At 40.3% G+C, this 17,984-nt stretch overlaps 1 protein-coding gene across 4 annotated transcripts in view; it reads left to right on the top strand.

Annotated features, from left to right (window-relative positions):
• The window catches only part of wwp1 (WW domain containing E3 ubiquitin protein ligase 1), a 29,651-nt gene that overhangs the window by 7,000 nt on the left and 4,667 nt on the right, over positions 1-17,984 (top strand). For 3 of the 4 annotated variants that reach the window (XM_085467596.1, XM_085467598.1, XM_085467597.1), the window contains 17 exons: positions 1,002-1,126; positions 1,468-1,644; positions 1,816-1,888; positions 6,781-6,962; positions 7,810-8,221; positions 8,407-8,502; positions 8,991-9,165; positions 11,129-11,183; positions 11,872-11,956; positions 14,057-14,185; positions 14,592-14,664; positions 14,772-14,843; positions 15,341-15,429; positions 15,545-15,704; positions 16,023-16,156; positions 17,569-17,709; positions 17,801-17,921. In XM_085467596.1, coding sequence (XP_085323722.1) covers positions 1,002-1,126; positions 1,468-1,644; positions 1,816-1,888; positions 6,781-6,962; positions 7,810-8,221; positions 8,407-8,502; positions 8,991-9,165; positions 11,129-11,183; positions 11,872-11,956; positions 14,057-14,185; positions 14,592-14,664; positions 14,772-14,843; positions 15,341-15,429; positions 15,545-15,704; positions 16,023-16,156; positions 17,569-17,709; positions 17,801-17,921 — 2,299 coding nt within the window. The remainder of the gene's footprint in view (positions 1-1,001; positions 1,127-1,467; positions 1,645-1,815; positions 1,889-6,780; positions 6,963-7,809; positions 8,222-8,406; positions 8,503-8,990; positions 9,166-11,128; positions 11,184-11,871; positions 11,957-14,056; positions 14,186-14,591; positions 14,665-14,771; positions 14,844-15,340; positions 15,430-15,544; positions 15,705-16,022; positions 16,157-17,568; positions 17,710-17,800; positions 17,922-17,984) is intronic. The other variant, XM_085467599.1, reaches the window with a different exon arrangement.

The raw sequence follows: 17,984 nt of genomic DNA, 5'->3' as shown, positions 1-17,984 counted from the left end.
GTATTAAACTAAGGGAAAAGTTGTATGATAATATACAAAACTCTTTGTATCATTTAAAAGCCCGCAGTTCTTTGAGTGGTCAGACTGGACTAGAAAAGTTCTGTAAATGGTGTTTTTTAATGGAGCCATCATCCTGAACATGGCAGACGTTTGCAGCTCTCTGGCTTCCGACTGGCTCAGCCATATGTCAGAAGCATGTCGTTGGAAATGCTAATTGGCTTGATGGGGTCATTATTGCTGACAAGACAGAGCGCTGCTTGTTTGTGGTCTCGTGTTTACACAATGGATGTTTTGCAAGCTGTTATGGGTGCTACACAAAGGCTTTAATATTCAGTGTTTTTCTTTAGGCTGATATTCAGAGACCTAAATGTAGTTACTGTGCTGCATAGTGTTCATTTTGAAGATGGAAATCAAAGGGTAGTGGTATCATGTGTGCTTGGTACATTGGTTACCCAGGATAAATAACAAGTTATTGGTGCTCTGAGGGGATGAAGGTGTTGAAAAATAGAGAAACTAGAAGAATGCAAAGCTTCAAATTTATTTTTTTTTCTGTTTGTTGTTATACTTTCCTGAGGTGGGGAATAACTGTTGAGAGGGGGACCTGTTGAATCATAGTTACATGTCATATCAATTCAGTGTGTTCCCTTTGCTCGCCTTACCAATAAGTTTATTCACTGATTCACACACAAATGCTTTATAAAAGTTCTAGAGTTGCTCTTAAATCTCAGTGTATTTGAAATATAAGTCTGTGTGAGTATTGCAGAGCGTTTCAACAATAAGAGCCTTTTATTCCTTAGTTGAGTCATCCTAGAGTAAAAAGAAGATTAAAATACTGCCAGTTTTGTTTTTGTTTTTTTAACTTTAAAAAACTAAAAGTACAGTTTTAACTGCTGCTCTTCCTTTTTGTGATAGCATAAATCTATTTGAATTGTTTAAAAAGATTTTGGGGGGAATTTCAAGAATTACACATATTTTGTGCGTGTTTGTTTATGATTCTCTAGGAATGTAACTCCAAACACACAGGTGGATTTCAAAGTTTGGAGCCACCACACCCTGAAAGCAGATGCTCTGCTGGGCAAAGCCACGCTGGACCTCACTCGAACCTTGGAAGACCATGGCAGAAAATGTAACTTTTTTGTTACAGAAAGTAGCAAATGATACATGTGGAAAGTGTAGGTTGTAATTTGTCTAACTGTTTAGTAAATATACGGTTAGGACAGCATCAAAACAGGGTTTTTCCCAGCTCAAAAAATGTTTGTATTCAGGAGAAACCCAACAGAAAACCACTTCATTATGGATTGTTTAAATCAGGCTCACTAGTACTATGTGTTGCATGACCCCGATAATATCCTCCAAAGATGCAGAAGCATAGTGTCATGTAATTTTAGGGTTTGTTTTTTTTTTTTTAAACGTTATTTGTAATTATTATTTGCTGTTTCTAATACTGTCCTTGCTTTGAATCCACAGTAGAGAATGTGAAGGAAGTGCTGAAGCTGAGTGCGGAGCAGAAGGGGGTGACAGTGCCCATGGGGGAGCTGACCGTGTACCTTGATGGACTCACTGTCACCGACCAGGAGGAACTGGCACCACTTACCAACGGCAATGCACCAAATGGCTCCAGTGAGCTCAGTGTTTATGTCAGGGGTGGGTGATTTTTTTTCTTTTTTCTTTTTCTAAGGGAGAGGAGGGGCGGAGGGGTCTTTCATCTGTATTAACAGTATGTGAATGGATTGTGCATACAGATTGAGTTGAATGAATTCCCAGCATACATAATCTCGTTATCTCTAGGCTAACATTGGTTTCTTAAATCTTCAGAGGTCCAACAGAATGGTGACGCCATCCATGAAAACGGAGATTCATCTTCCTCATCCTCAAGGGCTGCCAACAGGTAAAACTGAAAAGGCAAACTAACCCTTTTTGGGACATTTTATGTTCGCTCGCATAGTTCCCCCCCCCCCCCCCGCGCAAAGCAAATTTCTATCTACTTAAGAATTACTGCTTCAAACCAGGGAGCATGCTTATTCTCAAGTTAAAGAATGCTAACAGGCTGATAAGTGTGTTAGCCTTGTTTCAATGCAATAAGTTGTGCTGGAATACACGAAGCCATATTTTTCCATTGCTGTTTATACTCATGTCCTGTTTTTTGCTAGCCCCGTGAGGTCTGTGTCTTGTCTTTCTCTGTCTTGCTACTTCTCAGTTAAGACCGTCGTCCCCTTTGTGTTTTAATTTCTCACGCTAGCTGCTTGTGCCAGTCTTATCTGTCACAAGTGCCCTTCAGTGAGCTGTACTGGCTTCTATTGAAGAGCCACAAAAAAAAATACTCTTCACAGCAGATGGGGGGTGGTTATGAGGGTTGTGGCTGCTTGGCTCCTCTCTGCATTGCAGCTACTGAGAAGACTGCAAGACACAAACAGTAGGATATTTAAAGCTGTTTCCACTTCCTGGGAGTTCCAGAAATGTGCAAGTGCACAGACAGATTGCAAACATGGCCAGCCGAAGGACAATTGTGGCGGGCAGACATAATTTTCCCCATGTCATTGTTACCTAAACATTGAAACCCTAAACACACATCTTGAATGCAAGACAGTTAAAGCAGCAAATATATGCACATGAATCCATCTCTCTAAACAATAATCTGTGAACAAATCCCCTTTAAACCTTTTAAGAAATGTATAAACAGGAATAAGCATAAAATAATGACTCATTTTGAAATCATTTTTACATAACATTAATAAACAAAGTGAGGATGCTCTGAGATGCCACAAGAAACTGTGCCTTAGTGCTTGCTTGAACTTTAAATGCTACTACATTAAATTTTCCCTAAATTGTTGTGAACATAAAATGTTTGTGTGTTTGAATAACTAAATAGTTGGAACCTATTAAAAACCCAACTTCATTGTGGTTTTACAAAGGTAGTTAGCAGTCTCGCAAACTGTATTGAATTTTTAGTTGCAGATAAACTGAGATTCTTGCATAGACGTATATGACATGTCACCCGCTGCTTTAACATCCTAGACAGTATAAAACATGGACGGAGCTTCTGGGTGGAAAAGTAAAGGTAATGTGGCTTAATTCTGTCTCTTGGTCACCAGGGCCCTATTTCAGGAAGCCGGTTTAGAAAACTCAGAGTGAAAAACGATACTCAGGGTTGAGTAACCCCGAACTGTCCAACTCGGAATATTCGGTTTCAGAAAGGCTGATAACAAGTAGTTCAATCAACGTGGAGTTGCTTTAACCCCAAGTTAAGCGCGCGCACGAGGATACATAAAGCCCTGATTAGTGGAGCACAGATTAAGCGAGTCACCATGGAGACGGAGGGAAAGAAGGCGCGGTCAATGTATTTTACAGCGCTTGAGGCCGAAATTCTGATGGCAGCATAGGGCTTTGGAGCGTGATGTCACGGGGGTGGGCGATAACATGCAAATTTTGCGGGACAAAAGTAACACAGCCTCAGCTACAAAAGAAAGGGAGCATGCATGGCAAAACATGGCCGACAGAGTCAATGCATGAGTGTTAATTTAAACATTGATCTAGGGATTTCCACCCATTTAACACGTTATTTTATTATATTTTATTTTATTTTTTATTTTATACATTTTATTTCGTGATGTGATGTGAGCGCAGGTGCAACCCAACAGGCCCCAAACGTTCCTGGCAGCAAGTAAAAATGAAATATAAAAATATAGTCCAAACAGGTAAGGTGTAATTGTATTATGAGCCATAGTGCTTGGTCTGTTTGTCCGATGTAAATCAATTGCAGTTAGAGGCTACATTAATTTTCTTTCTGTAAGCACTTATTGAAATTATCTGAGCACATTACAAGTACATATTTGCTTACTCTGTATGCTCAAATGTGACCCGTTATAGCCAACAGAAAAAAAAAGCAGAGGCCCGAAAAACAGGTGGGGGTCCTCCACCACCACCACTCACAGAGGCTGAGCAGTTGGCTTCCACATTTGTGATAATGTTGGCAGCATCACATATGATCTTCACAGTGCAGAGAACACAAATTAGCATCCATTACTATAATGAAATAATTTGTTAGTTTGAAATGCTACAGGGAACCATGTACCTGTACATTAATGCTGTGGAAAGACTTCCTGTTCACATAGTCTCCTTCATTTACTGAAGGAGCAATGATTGGAATGTGAGTGCCAGCTATACAGCCAATCACGCCTGGGAACCGTGAGAATAAATGTAAAATTTAAGTAGTAGTTCAAATATCACCACATCATGAATTAAGTTTCGTTCATCCTGCTACCTGCAATTTTGTGGCATCCCTCTTTGATAAATCTTGTGGGTCTATGACCGGGGAACACCACAAACGAGTACAGGAGACGTTTCAGTGCAACTGTAACATTCCTGACTGCCCGACAGACGGTAGCCTTGGAAACGTGCTCAGCGTCACCAATATTATACAGAAAGCTCCCGTTTGCAAAAAACCGATGTGCTTACGAATAATATGTACAGAACTGAGAGAATGTCCACGATGTGTCACATGAGCAATATTAGGCCTGAGGATTTTATTCAAATAAATTATAGATTGTGCTGAAAAACGGTAACGTTCACACAGGAAATCATCAGGAAATGATAAAATGTCCAAACGCGCTCTGATCACTCTCTCCCGGCGGAAAGCTCTGCGGAGAATTTGGTCTTCAACATCTACTGGCTCTTCAAGGAAGGGACACGCCATGTCTGACACTTCCTACAGTCAGGTTTCCGACAAAGAGGCGGAGAAAGTTAGGGTTAGTTGAAGTAAACCTGCTAGGGGGCAGGTTAGCTTCACGGAGTGTGTTGTCATAGTAACTCGCTCAGAATTAATCTAAACTCGCTTTGTGAAACTGAAAACCCAGAGTTTTCGTTAACTCAGGGTATACTTACTCAGATTTTGCTCTAAACCGGCTTCCTGAAATAGGGCCCAGGTAGTCGGGATGGCAAACGCATTTCCAGTCCTACAGAATGTTATGAAAAATGGCTTGCTGTCGTGACCTATGTACACAATTTCCTGCTATATTAATGGACTCGGTCATTTATTTATCCATTTATATGCTGAATAATAAATCTTGATCATGCAGTATTTCAAAATGCATTCATTATCCAGGGCATCTTCATTGCCTAATGACATGTGAATGATAAGCAAGTAGATTCACAGTTAGACCCGCCCCTGCTCATCACATCTGGGTTTTTGTTTTTGTTTTTTTGTTTTGTTTTTTTCCTTAAACCAAGATGGCGATCATGAATACACCTTCTGAAGGCTTCAAAACAGAAATTGAGAAACCAGTGGATGATGTCACAGTTAGCTACAGCTCTCTTTTATAGTGTCCATGCAACCTACATTTTTGTGTTATTATTTTAGTGTTTTTGTGTTAACACCTGCAGTGAGTTCACTTACTTAAAACCTTCAGTGCTCAGCAAAACCTGGCTCTAAATTATTGTTGTTACTGTTAAGTGATCTGTATCGTTTCACACAGGAGGCCTTTTTCTCCCTTTGTAATGCCTGTGCCTTGATTTCTGTCTTCTGTTTATTCCTCTTTGATTTGTTGCGTTTCCTTCTTTTTGCCGCCTGTCCCGTTTGGTTCTTTTGCCATCAGAATTATTGTCTGAAGGCAAAGAGAGAAGCCAAACGGAATTACTTTACCAAGTGGACCATACCTGCCTTACCGTATTGGTCCATTTAATTGACCTTTGTTGTTATTAATATTTATTTTATTTTCAGTTGTTACAGACGGGGAAGACATGACCGGGGAGAGGGAGGGAAACAAAGACGGAGGGGGAAGAGGAATACTGATGAAGGGCAAAGAAAGGGGGGGGGCAAAAAATACATATCACCTGGATCACCTGTTGAGAGGGGGGGGAGAGAAAACAAGCAAATTAAAAAAACAGCAATATAATAAACACAACACCATCGTGATACTCTGTGTGTGTGTGTATATAGCAGTAAATATTAAATATTATTATGCAGCACATAAGATTTACAGCGCACAGTGTGCGTTCAGGTAGGAGCCAAAAAGGGTGCAGTTTGTGTCTATGAGCACCCGTGTGTACACCTGTGAGCATGAGCGCACTTGTATTTAAAGTTTTGTTGCATTTCCTTTGTTCTTTCCCCTCAGTTTGTGTTTCCAGTTTTAAATGGTCAAGTAAAGGAACCCTTCTGTGGATCTAGCAGCAGCAGGTTTTATAACCTGTCAAACCACATGATAAAGCCTGTAGGCCTGTGATGCATTTTTGTCTTCAAACTGTGCATGTTTTTCTGTTTTTGTAATTGGTACCCTGTCTTTTGTCTCAGCATCACATCAACTCGCCTTAAGCAGGTCCACCTGGGTTTGACTCAGTGTTTGAAAATCTGTTGGCATCACTTCCTGTGCACAGCATCTTAACAGCTTTTGAGTCGTAATTATAGGGAGAGCTTTTATGGCTTGTAAATATGCTGACTAGTAAAAAAACTCATTAATGTGAGTTATCTGTATTTGCCATCTCTTTTGGGTTTTCCCTCACACAGAGAACCCACCTCTCACAAAGACAAAGGTTGGCCTTGACAGCAGGTTTTGCGATGGTCTCTTTCTGTCAGCTCACAAAGGAGCCTCTTTAGTTGTACTCATTACATCACCGTACTATCCTATTATAGCCTGTTTTCCTCTACAAAACAATCAGTTCAGTGTTATAACTCAGATCCGATGGCCATGGAGGCAGTGAAGTAGCACACAGTTGCTTGTTCTCATGAGCAATTCAGATTTGAATTAAAAAATAAAAAGATGAAATCTCCTGTATTTTATCTTCAAGCACAGTGAATGGTACAGACTTGGGCCCAAGGTCAGGTTCCTGTTCAGCCTCCAGTGGTGCGGATGGTCAGGTGCCTTCAAGCTCCTGCAGCCCTGCTCTTGGTCATGTCGTCAACGGAGACTCCACAACCAACTCCACCCCTGTCCACCAACCCTCAGACAGTGATAATGAGAGTAGGATGGGTGAGTTTGCACATGCTGTAATGTCTACTTTACAGTACACATTACAAAACTCATTTATCGTTGTTTTTTGTTTTGTTTTTAGTTTTTTATTTTAGACAAAAAATAACTTGATTTGGATAAGACTGAATATTATTAGAGCACCCTGGTAACATTTATATGTTATAGTGCCTTGGATGGTCTCAAACCACCTCAGGTTTATGCTCTCCATGGTCGATGTGAACCTAGTGAAGAGTAGAGAAGAGGAGTAATTACATTAAGGGAAGCCTTTAATCTCTGCTGCTCTCAGCACCTCTATCCAATCTCCTTGGAAAGAAAAGCGAAGTGAAAGCAGAGTGCACTTAAACTCGGAGGACAGGCCACATTGAGCTGAGATTCATGACAGAATATAAATTTTTTAATGGCATTGCATATAAAGAACACACACACAGTTAGAGCAAATGGAAACTGGCTGTGTGGGGTTATCAGAATACCAAACTGGTACCTGGTAAGAGTTCCATAGGCTAACTTTGGTGCATGAAAAGTAGCTCAAGTAGACAGTTTTCACCTTCTAAAAATTTGGGTTCAATTAATAATCTTATCATTCATTTTGTTCTCATAAATTCCAACGTAATAGATGTATTTGCCTTCACAGAGATCCTTGCTGATAAGCCGGTTTCTATCACTTTATCCATGTTCTGTGGACATATGCAGACTCCTAGACTGTTACACTAAAAGTCGGTTGTTGCAGACAACAGCTTAAAAGACTGATTTATGTATTTATTTATTGAGGCATTGAGGCATTACTGACATCAATGGATTGAGTTATACAAGTAAACGGCACTCCGGTCTTATTGTGACTTGCCTGCAGTCAATGGGGAGTCCTGTGATGCTGCTGAAGGGCAGTCATCTGCGACAAGAAGTGATGTGCTGCCCTCTGGAAGTGACCACGAGGACTGCATTCAGGATGCTGCCCTGCCAGACTCTGACACAGCACCAAATAGCACATCTCAACCCCCGCCTGCTTCCACATCATCGTCAACCTCTTCTGTTGCTGCTAATTCTGCCACTGCCGTTGCTGCATCCTCTTCTTCCTCCACATTCACCTCTCCAAACCAGGGGGTCACCACGTCCTCGTCGTCATCCCCCCCGGCGCCTGCTGAAACAAATGCTTCAGGAAGTGGAGGTGGTAGTAATAGTAGCAGTGCAACAGTAACTACAGATGGGGCCAAGCCCAGGCAGCAGGTCCCCAATACTGGAGCCTCAGATCCTCTTCCACCAGGGTAAAAAAAAAACACAAAAACAACCCCTGCTGCTCATTTACTGATCAGTATTACTGTATTTATTTTGATTTATTTCTGTTTTCAAATTACCTAAACACCAGTGCGCACACAAATATGACAACAGTAGAGTGACGTTGACCAGAATTTTTCATCCTTTGTTTGTTGTTTAATTTTGCATCTTTTAGGTGGGAGCAGAGAAAAGACCCACACGGGAGAACGTACTATGTAGACCACAACACCAGGACGACTACTTGGGAAAGACCACAGCCGCTACCACCAGGGTGAGGGTCTCACCTTTGTCTTATGTTGTTGTCACACTTGGTGTGTTTAGTCTGTTTAAATCAAACATGAACACAATAAGCACTCAGGGGCAGACTGAAACAACAGTTCCAAATGAACTCCAGAGCAGTGCATTTACGTTGTGAGCATGATCCAACCTTGATCCAAACTAACTACCAGATGCACGTTGCAAGTCTGGGCCAACAAAATTCCCTTAGACACGTATGCTTTGCATTCTGGGATCCACCAAAATATTATAGTGCAGGTCTATACGGGCTAGCAACTAGCTGTGAATTGAATGTAAATACTCCATGTTCTCCTATAGTCCAGAATACAGCACCTTCTTTCTATATTTACTTTTGTTGTTTGCAGGTGTAAGTAGTTATTTCAGTCTTTTTGTTTAATCACCTACATGTCAGTTTCTGGCATTGAAATGTACTTTCATGTGTATTTCTCTATTTTTACCATCCCATCTCATTCCTTCTACCAGTTGGGAACGTCGAGTGGATGACCGGGGTAGGATCTATTATGTGGACCACAACACCCGCACCACCACATGGCAGCGTCCCACTATGGAATCGGTGCGCAATTTTGAGCAGTGGCAGAGCCAGCGCAGCCAGCTGCAGGGAGCTATGCACCAGTTTAACCAGAGATACCTCTACTCTGTAAGACACATCACCACACTCGCTCTTCTGCCTAATTACTTGTTTTCATATTTATACATATAAATAAGTAACTTACATGCTGCCCGTTTAAAAGAGAGGCTCTAATACAATCTAAAATAGTGTTATTTTGATTGCATTATTATTAGTATGTAGACCAAGCCATATCCCTTTTTCTTTTAGAAGTCAAGGTCCTCATCAAAAAGAAGCCCTGAAGCCCTAATGACTGAAAAATTTGCACTCTTTTCACTTGTTTTTATAACAAGTGCCCTGTAAATAAACTCAGAGCAAAAACCACATTTTGCTGACTGAAATGCTGCTATCTGCTAGGGCTGCACGATTAATCGTTAGAAAATCGCGATCTCGATTCATATTTATGTGCGATCTCATTTCCAAATGACAACGATTTAATAAAAAAAATTTAAAAAAAAGAAAAAAAGACGACGATTGTACCGCATTTTGATCCGGGACGTACTCTGCATGAAAACAAGCGCTCACTCTTCCTGCTCAACAAATGACAAGGGCGGAGCCTTATACCACGTGATACAGAAGCTGTGCCGTGTGATGCTAAAATTAGCAGGGAAAAAACAACGGAGAGCACGTCAGGGATGACGAGAAAGTTACAGGAGAAAATCCGTTCCGGTCAACCACCCAAACATCAATAACGGGAACCTTATACAGCGCTTCCCTACACCCGTCGAACTCCCGCAGGCACAAAGAAACTACGGAGGCTATCACTTATCACCTGACCAAAGATATGGCTCCCAGCAACACCCTAGACAAACGCTACACAGTGCCGTCCCGCAACTATTTTTCTATTGTTGCACTACCTGCTCTATACACGCAGCGTCGAGCAACGGTGGAGACGGAATTTCAAGCAGTTCAACATTTTGCGGCAACAACAAAACGTGAGACATTTGTTGTTTTTATGTTTATTTATTGTTTTTATGTTCAGTCTCAACTGTTACGAAGTTGATGTGCAGTTAATAAGTGCAATAAATATTTATACTGGAAATATTTATACTGGAATTATTATACTGGAATTTATACTGTATACAATAAATATTTATACTGGAAAAGAAAATCGTGAGAGAATCGTGATCTCAATTCTAAGCCAAAAAATCGTGATTCTCATTTTATGCAAAATCGTGCAGCCCTACTATCTGCCGTCCTTTGATCTTTCACTCTATGTAATCTGTGCATTACTGACTCAGCAGACTAAGTGGATACACACAGCTTTCAGGGTTTATCAGCTTGTTACTTATCCAGCACTACAGAAAATGGCAGACATCAGTGTCTCTGACCACTTTAGATTAGCTCTAGCATGAATGTAGAAATATGTTACCAAGTTTAAGCCAACTTTCGTTTTTTCCAAAATGATTTTCATCCAGTAGAATGAATCTCATCAAATTTCATTTGTAAAAATACAGAGCTTAGAGATTAACTCAGCTGTGGTTTCAGTCATTTTCACCACCAATTTTACAATCTCCCGTAGCCGCCTCAGTAAACAGGTTGTCGTCAGTCTTATCATCATGATGAGCTCAGACATTCAAAGGACCAGCTGTTGATGGTCATTTTTCTTTCCACCCTTAATCTCGTCTCGTTGTCTCGGGACTTTTGTTTTGTAAACCCACTTACTAAATATACTGTTGGCACCCAGCCCAGCTCATTTAGCCCAAAGGTGAGAAACAGAACTTAATATATGAGAGGCGGTCTTTTATCAGTGATGTCGTCTTCACATCTTCATGATTAGTTTACAGCATAAATAAAAAGGCAAGTAGGTGTTAAGCTTCTACCAGTAGGCAGCTACAAAGACCACTTCACATCAAGTACTATTCGACAAATAGTTTTTGAACAATTTATTTTTTATTTTTTATTTATTTTGCTTTTGGGGCTTTTGTGACTAGATTTGCACCTTCCTGGTGTTTCCCCAATGAGTGTCCATCTGTGTATCCCTTGTTTGCAGGCATCCATGATGTCTGCTGAAAATGATCCTCTTGGCCCACTGCCTCCTGGTTGGGGTGAGTTGACATTCATTTTTCTCTAAAAGCTGTGCTTGCTTTTTCTGGTGTCAGTACTTTGTGTTCTATACTTAAAAAGTGGAGCTAGGAGTACATCAGCAGTTCTTAATAAGGTAAGCAATCGTGCTAGGTTTCTACACGTGCAGACAGGGAACAACACACCTGGAAGGTAGATTGTTCCTTCTGTTCTTGCTAGAGTCCTTTAGAGGTCACACCATTGCTCACAGGTCCTTGTTTGTTTTGTTGCTGGATAGTTGGTCAGGAAAAATGGATGCATGTTTTCGGTCTTTGTTATAGTGCAGAATACGTTTGGACCAATCAGTCTCCTCCCCTTTGGTGTTTTATGCTGGATTGTATTGTGTGGCTTTATTTTGAACCTGTTAAAATAATATAACAACAATAAAGAAAAGAAAGGGGGAAAACGCATTTAGTGTTACCAAAACTTTTGCAAAGGGCTGTACATATGACCTATTTCTATGCCAGATTCTGATATACGTATAGTATATGCATATTCTGAATATATATCCCCAATATGTTTTAAAGTTAAATGTCAGCATTCTGCTCTGCTTAATGATTAAAAGGATTCATTAATTAACAGCTTTTTCTGTGTACTGATATGTAGGACCAAGTGTCTCTTATGTCTGTTGCTACGCTACAGATTTCTTGTGTTTATTTGAATAAATTTCAGAGAGGCGTGTTGACTCCAATGATCGAGTGTACTTTGTCAACCATAACACAAAGACAACACAGTGGGAAGACCCTCGAACCCAAGGGTGAGTGGCAGAAAAACACTACAGACAAACTCTGCCAGTGTGGCCTTTTGGATGTAAACCATTAACTTCACTGTGCGGTGCTACTTTGTAGAGCTGGGCGATAGAACGATAACGATATGTATCGCGATATAACTTTTACTCGATAGAGAAATTAAGCTATCGCGATAGACCTCGCCGCTCTTGTCCTCTTAAAAAAAAAAAAAAGGTCAGCCAATCCAAATTAAGTAGCGCAGAGCCGAACCAATCACAGCCGCAGCGTCACGTCGCGTGACTTGTTACGTACAGCACAAGTGCCAAGCCGCACGTGTGTTTGTTTGGGAAGCAGCCAGCGGGTAATGGAGCCAGCGCGTAATGGAGGAAATGAGTGTGCCGACTAGAAAAATCAACCGAGCGTGACCGAAGAGAAAACAGATGATGGTTCCAATGCCGGAGAGATTGTCGAACGGAAGAGCCATAGAAGTTCCGTAGTGTGAAGGTATTTCGGCTATTTCAAGTCTGACAAAAAACAGAGTAGCGTGCACTGTAAATTGTGCCGAAAGCAAGTCTGGAAATACAATAAACTGGTGCATGCGTCACACTGTGCGCCACGTTATTGTTTCGGTGAAATGAATTTCTACAATACTGTTACTGTTAATTCTACTCTCTGCAGTGTTTAAATGCTTACATATACACACAGTTACTGTCCCTCCACACATACGACTCGGTTCTGCTTCTATGCCCCAGCTTTGTTTACTTTTTCCCACCGAGGCTTCTAGACTTCTGATTGGCCAACATTTCTGCACGGTTAGGAATCTAGCGCCACCTGCTGCTTTGGCATGTTCATAGCAGCGTTTTCCTTCATTTCTGCCTTTATGTGTGGACGGGATTATTTTTTAAAACGAAAACGGAAAATCTCCGTTTTCAAAAATACCCGTGTACGTGTGGACGTAGCCTCAGTCTCTGACTGGAAGCGCTAATTCGTCATTCGGCTTTTGTCAGACTAAAGTAACTGTTAAAACTGTTTGAAAAGCTAAGCTATACAACAAGGAGAGATTGAGAATTTCCTTTTAGTTCTCAGTTTATTTGATATTGACAAAAGTTAGTCAATTTTGTCTGTTCTTCTGTAAAACAAGCTAAGATTTATTTTTAGAATTAATATTTTGTTTCTAAGTGGAATTGACAATTTAGTCTGTTTCGTTTGTTCTATTTTGAAACTTAAACGCTTTAGCGGCTGCCTTTTGTGTAGTTTGCAATATTTGCCTTTATTTATCTGAAAAAGTCTCATGTTCCTTAAGTACATCTACCCTGTTGAACTTATTATGGGAAATAAATATTTAAATAAAAACAAGCTGCTGATTATTTCACATTTTACTTGTGAGCAACGGCACATTTAAATCTTACAAATATAGTTATTTGGCTTATATCGTGATAGATATCGTTATCGCCTGAAATGAAAAAAACATATCGTGATATGAAAAAAATCTCATATCGCCCAGCTCTACTACTTTGTGTTAACTTTACTAGTAGCCACACAGTAACTTCACCATTTTTCTTGAACAGCATGCAGGAGTGTATGGTCAGATGGGACAGATCAAACTATTGCAATCTTGACCTACTTTACTGTCAGTACCTGGAACCCTCTCGTTTCCTTATTTTTCTGTCATGAAACCTGCTAAATTTATTTTTAAAGCTGCGAGAAGCTACAACTCCCTGTGTGTCTTCATCTAATCTTAATGTACTATAACCATGGCAGGTTTTGCAGAACCAGTATGTTCTTCAGCCAATAAAGTTGAGCAAAAAAAACAAGGAAACCCAAAGGAATTCAGTTAAATTAGCCATTATAATTTGATTCAGTGCAGTAAAGTAAATAGCTGAAAAGGTTTAAACACAAAACTTTCTGCTGTTCATTTGATGGTTTAGAGTTTGACTCTTTAAAAGGAATATTAACATTTTATTACATTTTATTGTTTTGCCTTTGGTTTATGCTAACTTGTTTTCTATTACTCTTTAGTAGTGAAGTAAAGTGCTGCCAGATATTTTCAATTTGGACTTTGTCCTTGTAGGTAATGTCTGTGTTCAGCAGCTACAAACCTACATAACACTTTGTCTGTGTGCCTGCAGGCTACAGAATGAGGATCCTCTGCCTGAAGGTTGGGAGATCCGGTACACAAGGGAAGGGGTTCGCTACTTCGTGGATCACAACACCCGAACCACAACTTTCAGCGACCCCCGCACTGGAAAGTCTTCTGTGTAAGAACACCTTTCAAATCAATTTATGCACCAGGTGTCTGAAGACCTGCATCTTTAGGTGCTTATGTAAAGTTTAAGGGGCCATGTTTAATGAGGCCAGCTGGAGTTATTTTGAGATTTAATTTAGCTGATATGCTGTACATATAGCATTAAGCTGGGTAAGAAGAAAAAAGGATGTGGATTCAAAAGAAGCACTTCCCACTGGTGTTCAGTTTTATGGGTTTATTTCACACCGGGCCTTTGAGGAAACCTTGTAATTTCTTTTTGAACTCCAAATGTATGCCTAGAGCACATTTTCCATGCAGGGCAAACACTGAAAAACATAAATGGATGTAACTATTTACAGTGGCTCGCAAAAGTATTCGGCCCCCTTGAACACATTTTCTAAATCTTCTTTTCTCCTCAGCACCAAAGGCCCTCAGATTGCATACGAGCGCAGCTTTCGATGGAAGCTTGCCCATTTCCGCTACTTGTGCCAGGTTTGTGTTTCCTCTCACTTAACGAATTAAAGACGGTGAGAGATTAACTTGATCTTCCAATTTCCTAATCCCACTCTAATACCTTTTTTGTTCTTGTCTCCACTCAGTCTAATGCTCTCCCAAGCCATGTGAAGATCACTGTCTCCAGGCAGACACTGTTTGAAGACTCCTTTCAGCAAGTAAGTGCGTCCTTTTCCTTTTGTCATCTTTGTGTTTAAGATGATGTTTACAGCATAAGGTAGTACCTTAGTGCAGTGGTTCCCAAACTTTTTTTGCTAGGCCCCCCGTTGTTTTACAAGAAAATATTTGAAAATCTGCTTTGGTGCAAAGTGACAATGGGTGTAGTGGAATTAAGACAACCCCCAAACACTAAGTGGGTTTGCAGGCAGTGCCCCGTGAACCATTACTCTCTCCTTATCCCTCTGACTGACTGGGGGTCTGTTTTGGGGGTTGTCTTTCAAGTGCACCCGTTGTCACTTTGATTTGCACAAAGCAGCTAAAATGGATTCACAGTGACTGCTGCTTCCTAGCTGGGCACAATGATATCCCTGAAGTTGAACAGACTTTGTGTTATACTTTAACGACCAAGCGTTCTTTATTTATTTTTGTACAATCTGTATTCACAACTGTGCACTCATCACTTGCTGATGTTGTGTGTGTGCTAACTGTCTCTTAGATTATGGCCCTGAAGCCTTACGACTTGAGGAGGCGATTGTACGTCATCTTCAGAGGCGAGGAGGGTCTGGATTACGGTGGCCTGGCCCGGTAATAAAGACACTGAAATATAATTTTAACTTTAAAGAATTCCAAAGAATATTTGTGTATAAAGAGTAAATGAAAATGTGCAGCTCATGGCCCTCCATCTCCTTCTTCTCTTCAGAGAGTGGTTCTTCTTGTTGTCCCATGAAGTGCTGAACCCCATGTACTGTCTGTTTGAATACGCTGGAAAAAGCAACTATTGTCTGCAGATCAACCCAGCGTCAGCCATCAACCCCGACCACCTCTCCTACTTCTGCTTCATAGGCCGCTTTATTGCAATGGTACATTCACTTGATTCTCGCACACATTAAAACCATCATGACAACACAGATGGTTGTGTTACAGTAGATTACACATGATTTGTCAACCAGTGTCTCACATCCAGTCTTTTTTTTAAGACAAGTCATATTTTGGATAAAGTTATTTCAAAATCATAAGAGCTCAAGAGAAAAAGTGTTCAGTGTTGTTTTACACTTCCCAATATTTACTTATTTTGTTAATATGCAATTACACTGTGAGACTGTCTGCAATCTCTTTATCTTGATGCTTTCTGATTGACCAGCAGTTAAAGAACCTTATCTCCTCTTGATTACCCACAGGCACTTTTCCATGGCAAGTTCATTGACACAGGCTTCTCTCTGCCTTTCTACAAACGCATGCTGAACAAGAAGCTAATACTCAAAGACCTTGAGTCCATTGACCCAGAGTTCTACAACTCACTCATATGGATCAGGTAATCGATCTCTCATGTGTTAGTCCTACCATATTGTATTCATTTGAGAAGAGGGCATGGCTAGAAAATTAATTTCACTGCACTTATTACTGAGTTGACTTTTGGTTAAAGAGCCACAGAGTGTACTCTTAATTTGATTGTTTAGAAAGTTTCTCTTTGCTTGACTTTGCTTAGAATAACTTTCAAGGTCTCTTGACCGTTATTAAGGAACTTTTGTTATTGGGTGCTTTTCAAGCAAATTTGTTGATAGAACAAATTGTGCAGTTTATTTAGGCTTTATTTATAATGGAGGTCATATCAAAGTGTTGCTCTTGGAATGCTGTGTACAAATAAGGCTTATCAAATATATCTGTATCATTTCTCAAACTATTGCTGAGTCAAGACTCTGCATAATTGCATAATTGGAAAACTGCATAATTGTTTTGTTTTTGGTCCCGAGTACAATGAACACACTGTAAATGACACCTGGAGTCAAGTCGATTCATTTATGCAGTCCACTATATGTTGCGGTAGGTTTTATAGTGCATAACATACAACACTCTGGTTTTTGTCCACTTATTTGGCTAAGAACACCCCATAAAATCAACTACTTAAAGAAGTGAGAGACCTCAAGGAAAACATTTGTCCCTTTCCCACTGCTCACAAACATGTTGTGTTTTATATTGAATCCTCAAAATAGCTTTTATGAAAGCTTTGTAAAATTTGGAAGTGTCTTGACCACCTGTGATGGTTTCCATTTAATCTGTGGCTCACTAGGCTTTTTAATAACGTGGTCATTTTGTCAGGATGTTGTTTTCATACAGGAAACGACCTGTTCCGCTAATCTTATATTAGCAAGAACTACTAAACTTAGTTTTGAACGTTTTTTTCGTACGGTTTCACCTGTATGTCTTCAAGTGTTTCTCCTCAATGACATCTTCAAGTACAAATGCAGTTTGATTAATCAGTGTGCTTTGCAGCTGGTTCATGCGGTGTGCAGCATTACAGAGCAGTGACCTAACGCAGCTGTTTAAAAGAATGAAAGAGTTAGGTGGAAAAGTTGGCAGCTTTGAAGAAACTAAAATGCAGACCATGTTTTGATTGAATTAACAATAAAGTAAAAGCTGGGAATGGCTGACAGTGAAGAAAGCCAGACAACATCTTGTAATGGGGTTATTTATAGTAGCTTTGCCCCTGCTTTATTTGCTTTTTACTCATTCTTAACTAAACTTAACCTCCTGCATTAGAAGTCAGAAAACCCTTTTACCGCAGAAGTATGGAAAGAGCAAAGGCTATCCACGTACAAAAAGGTCAACTTAAGAATATCTCAGAGATAAAAATCCAGAGCGTTTGAAGCAAACACAGTTCCCTGTGCGTCTCCATGATGTGTTAAAAATTGGTTGTACTTTGGCAACATCTGAGTCTTTCCTCAGGGACAACAACATCGAGGAATGCGGTCTGGAGATGTTCTTCTCCGTGGACATGGAGATCTTGGGGAAGATCACCTCTCATGACCTCAAACCCAATGGTGCCAACATCCAAGTCACTGAAGAGAACAAGGAGGAGTACATCAGGTTCACAGTCTTTGTTTTATCAAAAAAAAACTCACCTCTGAATATCATTTAAAGTACATATTAAAGAAGATTTGTACTGTTTGGCTTGCAGTCTAATGGCAGAGTGGAGGTTCTCTCGTGGGGTGGAAGGTCAAACCAAAGCTTTTCTCGACGGCTTCAATGAGGTGGTTCCACTTCAGTGGCTCCAGTACTTTGATGAAAAGGAGCTTGAGGTGAGCACCATTTTTGATCTATTTTAATGACTTCCGTTGTCTGTTTAAATGTAATACTAACTT

This window comes from Copadichromis virginalis, linkage group LG9 (assembly GCF_057382275.1).
Source record: "Copadichromis virginalis isolate Kocher_CV1m ecotype Utaka linkage group LG9, C_Virginalis_male_GT1.1, whole genome shotgun sequence".
Taxonomy (NCBI): Eukaryota; Metazoa; Chordata; class Actinopteri; order Cichliformes; family Cichlidae; genus Copadichromis; species Copadichromis virginalis.
This window is presented reverse-complemented; position numbering and strand designations above follow the sequence as displayed.